At 54.0% G+C, this 7,560-nt stretch overlaps 1 protein-coding gene across 1 annotated transcript; it reads left to right on the forward strand.

Moving 5' to 3' along the window:
• Window positions 1-2,296: 2,296 nt before the first annotated feature.
• On the forward strand, window positions 2,297-7,147 carry LOC121363002 (protocadherin alpha-8-like). Its single transcript, XM_041484970.1, has one exon. The coding sequence runs from the start codon at window positions 2,397-2,399 to the stop codon at window positions 5,013-5,015; it is 2,619 nt and encodes an 872-aa protein (XP_041340904.1). The 5' UTR covers window positions 2,297-2,396; the 3' UTR covers window positions 5,016-7,147.
• The last annotated feature ends 413 nt before the right edge of the window (window positions 7,148-7,560 follow it).

A 7,560-nucleotide genomic window follows, 5' to 3' on the forward strand; every position in this document is an offset into this window, starting at 1 on the left:
AAACTTGTGTCATTCTGCCAGCCTTTCATGGGATATGGCATCCGTGATCTCCCTGGTCTTGGTCTTCTAGCTGGCATTAAGGGACACTGTCCCTTAAAACAAGTACTCCTGGTCCTGGAGATTCTTTTTCTGAAGAAGCAACCAGTGATGCTACAGGTGAGTTACTCCTACCAGAAGAGGCTGTGTGTGAGAGACAGGTGTACTTTGGTTCCTCTGATGCCTTAGCTTTTAGCATTACTGATATATTTTCCATATTTTCTAGATTCTTACTGCATTTTTCATATTTTCCAGATTCTGTGCTGCATTAGTATATAACTCTGAACTTTATACAAAGTGTTAACAAGTTCTCCTCACAGCTCAGTCACACAAAACAATCCTTTTCCAGCCCCAGAACCAAGGACACCACTGCAGCTTCAGGCCCAAAAAGTACAAACAACAGGGAATTGTGGAGAGCAAACTGGGAGGATGGGACTGCATAACCTGGAGCTGTCATTGGACAATTAACCCAAATATGGAAATAGACCAAAACTTATAAAAGTGTGGAAACTCATGACCCGTTTTGCATCTTGGATGTAGCTACAGCTGGGCTCTTGCACTGCCCAAGGTGTATCCTGTGAAGGCCTTTTTAATAAATTCCTACTTTATTCCTTTAGCACTGCCTAGCTTCTCTTTTCCAGGGAGCCTCTCAAGGCGTCACCTGTTCAACTTTGTTATCTTCACATTGGATTGACTAAATATTGCCTGAATTGAAATTCCTGTAGGTTTGTAGCACATTTTGTGCTCTCATTTGTTTCTGCTACTTCCTGGCTCAGGGTGAGAATAGGGAAGCAAAGGCAGAGGGAGAAGTGACCTTAATGCTTTTCTAGGAGTAGATGTGCTGGGCATGCAGAGGATGCTTTCAGTGACAATGGCATGGTGAATTTTGTAATAGCTCTGCAGGTGAAAAATGAGTCAGGCAGAATTGTTCTCCATCCAGGTAAAGGAGGAATGTGGTGTCATCATGCTTGTTTTGCAGTATTCTTGGAGGATTGTCATGCTGGACTCGGATGGGTTTGATTTTTTATATGAGAGACTCCCTTGGGTCACTTGGACTCTGGAGCCTTTTTTCTGTTAGATGTCTGCATGGGTGGACTCTTCTCTGATGTAACAAAGCTGTTCTTTACTATATGATTGCTTTGTGGATTTATTTCTGGGGTCGAGGAGAGAAAAAAAAAAAAAAGGAAAAAAAAAAAAAGATAATAGGCGAAAAAAAAAAAAAAAAGAGATCGAACAAGTGGAATAAGAAGAAGCAATGGAAGGAATCATAACAAGGAAGAGGAACGAGAACTTTATCCAAAGAACATGTTCACTGCGAGTATTATATAAACATTTGGAAAGAATATTAGTAAAGGAAATAGAAGCACATAAGAGATAAGGAAAGAAAATGAGAAGAAGGAGGTAAAAATATGAGAGTTAAGAGCATGAGGAAGACATAGGGAAAGTGAACCAGGAAATAGAAGAGAAAGATATAATAAAAGAAGGGAAACAATAACAGAAGTAAATGAAGGAGAAAGGAGAAAAGGATATAAAAAGGAAGGCGACTATAGAAGAAAAAAGTAAGAGAGAAAGGGAGCAAGGAAGTAACAAAGCAAGAAGAGAATGGAAAGAAAAGGAAGGAAGATAAAGGAGCTGATCAGCAGGCACCGACCTTATGTTTCCATGCTGAGAAGAGCAGGTCCGGAAGAGCCTTTCCCCGGCTGGAGCACCGCGCCCTGGCGCTGATATACCATAATTGGCACTGATAACTTCAGCATTGATGGTCTCCCCCAGGACGCAGGACGCAATGTCGAATTTCCTGCGCGAGTAAAGAAGAGCGAAGATTGCAAAGGAGGGAAAATGGTATAAAATCAGTGCAGGACAATAAAGCAAAAGGACAAGGAGGTGAGGAAACAATACAAAACAACGGAAAAACTAAAAAAGAAAGAGTAGAAAAGAGAAGGGAAAGGCAAACGGATGAAAACCAGAGAAATGACGGAAGGAAGAAAGGAAGGAGAAGATGAGGGAAAGAAATATAAACCTATGCAAGCGAACAGCAATCTATAAAGAAAAGGAAACAAGCAAAATAAGCGAAGGACAGAGGAAGAGACGGCAGAGGGGATGGCCTTAAAGGAGCGGAGGCGCTGTCGCTGTCGCGTGTGCGGCGGCGGAGCAGCGCACGGTGTCGCTGCAGGCTCAGGAACGGCTCCGTGTGGGCGGCTCCGCCCTGGTGCGGCGGAGAGCCCGGCTGTGAGCGCGGGGGGGCGGCGCGGGCCGGGCAGCAGAGCCGGTGCGTGCGGGCGGCGGCGGGGAGCCGTGCGGGGCCCGGGCCGGGGCCGGCAGCCACAGCGGCGGCGGCGGCGGCGGCGGCGGCCGGGAGGATGGGCGAGCGCTGTTGTGCGGCGGTGCTGCGGGTGCTGGTGCTGCTGCAGGCGGCCTGGGCGCTGGCGGGCGGGCAGGTGCGCTACTCGGTGCCGGAGGAAGCCAAGGCCGGCACGGTGGTGGGCCGTCTGGCGCAGGACCTGGGCCTGGAGGCGGGCGAGGCGGAGGCGCGGCGGCTGCGGCTGGTGGCGCAGGGCCGGCGGGCGAGCGTGGAGGTGAGCGGGGCGAGCGGCGCGCTGCTGGTGAGCTCGCGGCTCGACCGGGAGGAGCTGTGCGGCAAGAGCGCGCCGTGCGCGCTGCGCCTGGAGGTGCTGCTGGAGCGGCCGCTGCGCGTCTTCCATGTGCAGCTGGAGGTCACCGACATCAACGACAATGCCCCCGTCTTCCCCGCCGCCCGCAAAAACCTCAGTTTATCGGAGAACTCTCCTCCTGGGATCCGTTTCCCGCTGGAGGGCGCGTCGGATGCGGATATCGGAGCGAATGCGCAGCTCTCCTACACACTCAGCCCCAGCGAGTATTTCTCTCTGGATTTACAAAAATCGAATGAGCGGAATATTGAGCCTGAACTCGTTTTAACGAAATCTCTGGACCGCGAGACGATTCCCGTGCACCGGTTGGTGCTGACGGCGAGTGACGGGGGCCGGCCGTCTCTGACGGGCACCATGGAGCTGGTGATCTCGGTGCTGGACACTAACGACAACGCTCCCCAGTTCAACCAGTCGATGTATGAAGTGCAGCTGCCCGAGAGTGCTGTGGCCGGGACGCTGGTGACGAGGGTGAACGCCACCGATGCGGACGAGGGAATTAACAGTGAAGTGACCTATGCCGTTACGAATTTCATTCCCCCGAGTGGACGAGATGTGATTTCCATCAATGCTAATACCGGGGAAATTCACCTCACAGCAGCCCTGGACTTCGAAGAAGTCAATATATTTGATTTTCGTATTGAAGCGAGAGACAAGGGGACACCTCCACTGTCGGGTCACTGCAAGGTGGTGCTGGAGGTGCTGGACGTGAACGACAACGCGCCGGAGGTGTGGGTGACGTCGCTGTCGGTGCCGGTGCCCGAGGACGCGTCGGTGGGGACGGTGGTGGCCCTGCTGAGCGTGTCGGACCGGGACTCGGGGGAGAACGGGCGCGTGCGGTGCTGGGTGTGGCCGGCGTCGCCGTTCGGTCTGGAGGCGACGTTCGCGGGCTCGTACTCGCTGGTGCTGCGCGAGGCGCTGGACCGGGAGCGGGTGTCGGAGTACGAGGTGGAGGTGCGTGCGGAGGACGGCGGGGCGCCGGCGCTGCGCGCCAGCCGCGGGCTGCGGGTGCCGGTGTCGGACGTGAACGACAACGCGCCCGCGTTCGCGCAGGCCGTGTACACGGTGCTGGCGCGGGAGAACAACGCGGCGGGCGCGGAGCTGGCGCGGCTGTGGGCGCGGGACCCGGACGAGGCGGGCAACGGGCGCGTCAGCTACTCGGTGTGGGAGGGCGGCGCGGGCGTGGGCGGCGCGGCCGCGGGGTCGTCGTCGTCGTCGTCGGGCGGCGGGTGGCGGCCGGCGTCGAGCTACGTGTCGGTGGACGCGGAGAGCGGGCGTCTGTGGGCGCTGCAGCCCTTGGACTACGAGGAGCTGCAGGTGCTGCAGTTCGAGGTGCGCGCGGTGGACGCGGGGCAGCCGCCGCTGAGCGGCAACGCCACGGTGCAGCTCTTCGTGCTGGACGAGAACGACAACGCGCCGGCGCTGCTGCCGCCCGCGGGCTCGGCCCCGGAGGCGGGCGCCGTGGCGGCCGAGGCGGCGGCGGCGGCGGCGGCGGCTGTGGGGGCGGGCTCGGCGCCGGGCACGCTGTGGGCGTGGGCGGCGTGGGGGGCGCCGGCGGGGCAGGTGGTGGCCAAGATCCGCGCCGTGGACGCCGACTCGGGCTACAACGCGTGGCTGCGCTACGAGCTGTGGGAGCCGCGGGGCAAGGGCCCGTTCCGCGTGGGGCTCTACAGCGGCGAGGTGAGCACGGCGCGGGCGCTGGACGAGGCGGACGGGCCTCGCCACAGGCTGCTGATCGTCGTGCGCGACCACGGCGAGCCGGCGCGCTCGGCCACGGCCACGCTCAGCGTGTCGCTGCTCGAGGCGGCCGAGGCGGCGCTGGCCGCGGCCGCGGGATCCTCGTCGTCGTCGTCGTCGTCGTCGCTGTCGCGCTCGGCCGTGGGCGTGGAGCTGGGGCCCGGGGCGGCGAGCGCGGCCACCAACGTGTGGCTGGTGGTGGCCATCTGCGCCGTGTCCAGCCTGTTCCTGCTGGCCGTGGTGCTGTACGGGGCGTCGCGCTGGGCGCCGCGGGCGGCCGTGCTCTCGGGGCCCGGCCCCACGACGCTCGTGTGCGCCAGCGAAGTGGGCAGCTGGTCGTACTCGCAGCGCCACAGCCGCAGCCTGTGCGTGGCGGACGGCGCCGCCAAGAGCGACCTCATGGTTTTCAGCCCCAACTTCCCTCCGCCGCCGCCGCCCGGCCCCGCGCCCAAGGACACGCAGCCGGAGCCCTCCGCTCTCCTCGACACGGTCAGTGGCAATACCTTGCTCGCCTTTACTCTTTCGCTTCCCCCTCTGCCAGGTGTCGCCCGACCCCTGGGCTGTTCCTGTTTGTAGCTTGGCTGCGCCCCCATGGTCTGAGAGCCTCCTAATATTGGCTGAATCTTAAAAATGTTAACGGCACCTTTGCATCTGCCTCGCCTCCTTGTCGGAGCCCCCCATCTGTTACCGAGGTGGGGAAATGTCTTCTGGCATCCCGCAGCCATTTACGGACCGTACCTGAGGTTTTTTGCTCCGAGTGCGAGTTGTTCTCTCTTAGATTTGCTCTCCTGTAGAAATAAATCTCTGTTGTTTATGGTAATAGGGGCGCCGAGGTGTCAGCTCTGCAGGCAACGCTGTTGCTCGCTGGTGTGTAGCATTCTAACCCGGTCCTGTTGAAGGAGGTGAAAACACACAGGCTGTAGTGGTGACAATCCCCCAGGCACCATGTGCCACTTAACTGTCTTCAGTCATTGCTGACTGTGCTGATATCAGCATTGTCAAAAATTGAGCCCTCTTCCCCTCCAGTGCAAGTGGTGCTGAAAGGCTCCAGTTGAGGCCTCCAGGTTTTCTCTCCCCATGGTGTGATTTTTCCCCATTGATTCTCCCAGCAGATTGATTATTGTACCTGGGAAGGCCTTCTTGGACTTTTCCCGTTTTCTTTTTCCAGTGTGTTGTTTTTCTAGATTGCATTATGAACTGTTTATGCAGAGGTTGGAGATTCAGAGTTGGAGTATAAAAAAGAATTTCTTTTTCACAAGTCCCTCCCCCCGCAAAATCATTCTGTGTACTTTTGTTTGTGGCTGGAGATGACACTTGCCTCTCTCGATTTTCTTTCAATACTGGTATCACCACTGCCAGAGTCGTGAATTATCTGGAAACATTCTCTTAAAAAACGCATGAATATACCTGTGTGGATATTATCCCTTACACTGCTGTGGTCATCAGCATTTGTTTTTTCCCATGAGATCATGAAATTAATGCTCATTGTCATTAGAGATATCCTGATATCATGTCTACAAATAGATGTCTAACATTTCAGGAGAGGAACTTGCAGGTGATTAGGATTTCCATCCAGAATAGCTGAAGCATTAGGAAGCACAAAGGGCCAACTACAGGGATTCTGCTGAGCACAGCATATATAATATCAGGTGTATGGGGGTTTTGTTCTGTCATTGGTGGAATGGTTGTAGGTTTGCATTCCTCAACAAGAATTTGCATGATGAACACTGGCTTTTTGTGGTATTCTTGGAATATCATAACAAGTATCAGGAACTGCGTCCTTTCAAAAGCCCCGGGAAGTTACCAACAAAGAATGAGCTCAACCAACCAACCAACCAAGCACCAAAATCCCTAATAACAAAACCTGAAACATGAATTCACCTACAGAAACAATATAATCCTTTACATTGGGGTGTTTGTCAAATGATTGAGTTATTCTCTCACAACATGAAATCAATGCCATTGCCCTTTGGAGTTATTCTGACATCACCTTTAGAAAGAGCAGAGTGCTGGGCATGGTCTGTGTGATACCATCTGTATGTTTTTTTATGGTGCTCTCATTGCTGGCAATTGCTGCAGTGAGCCCTGTGGAGGCAAAGAAGGCAGTGACAGGTTGCAGAGGTGATTGTGGCCGTGGCATTGTGCAGGTCCTGGCCATTTCCTGAAATCAAGGTTGACGTTGAGAAGTGAGATTTGTCCAATGGAGTTGAAAGCCCTTGGGAAGACCATGGATCATGCCATGAGACAATCCTCTAGGTACTATTGACTGTGCTGTTACTGTTGCTGTCTGCTGACCATGCTGGGATTTAGTGTGGTTTCTTATGAAGAGCTCTGTACTCTTCTTTGACTCTCCTCAATAGAGAGGTGGTGCCTCTCTGTCCTCATGGCGTAATTTCTTCCATTTGCTTGGCTCACCTGAGTGATTGTGAAAGCAGGGGAGTTCTTAAACGCTTCTCCTGTGATTTTTCTCCAAGTAGGTTTTTATTCTAGTTACCAGTAGAAAGTGTGCAGGCCGAGGAGGGTGACCTAAAGTGTATGTTTTCTTTGTTTTGTCTTGCCTTTCTGAAGTGCATTGCAGCTTGATTGTCCCATGAGGTGGCATGACCATACACTATCCTGTTTTCATGTTATGCTAATATTTGCATCAGCAGCCACACCCTTAAAAAACCCCTGGAAACCCTCTTTTCAAAAAAAAAAAAAAAAAAGAAAAAAAAGCCCCACAGCCTCAAAAATTCAAGCCATACCAAACACCACATTTTCCTGTGTAGTAGGTACCATTGTTGGCACTGATGTATTTTTCAGCATTTGGGCTGGTCTTTCACAGCATGCTGTCAAAGGCCATTGCCTTTAGAGTTGTCCTGACATCCCCTCTATAAATAGTATTCTCCAAAGTGGGTGATGTTTCCACCTGAGACTGGGGAAGCCACAGGAGCTGAGGTGAACATGGCAGTGGTGCTGAGTAGGTCCTGACCATGTCATAATATGAAGTGTGACCTCGCAGTCTGTGGGAACTGGAAATCCTTGGGAAGACCACGGGCCATGTCATAAGAGGACAAGAATGTGAGATGATGTTCTTGTCTTGAGAACACATTCCCAGAGGAGGGAATGGAGGATGCCTAGA

This window comes from Pyrgilauda ruficollis, unplaced genomic scaffold (assembly GCF_017590135.1).
Source record: "Pyrgilauda ruficollis isolate IOZ18807 unplaced genomic scaffold, ASM1759013v1 scaffold698, whole genome shotgun sequence".
NCBI lineage: Eukaryota > Metazoa > Chordata > Aves > Passeriformes > Passeridae > Pyrgilauda > Pyrgilauda ruficollis.

Excerpts from the sequence above, each read along its gene's own strand:
- LOC121363002 (XM_041484970.1), top strand. The coding sequence starts at position 2,397 with ATGGGCGAGCGCTGTTGTGCGGCGGTGCTGCGGGTGCTGGTGCTGCTG.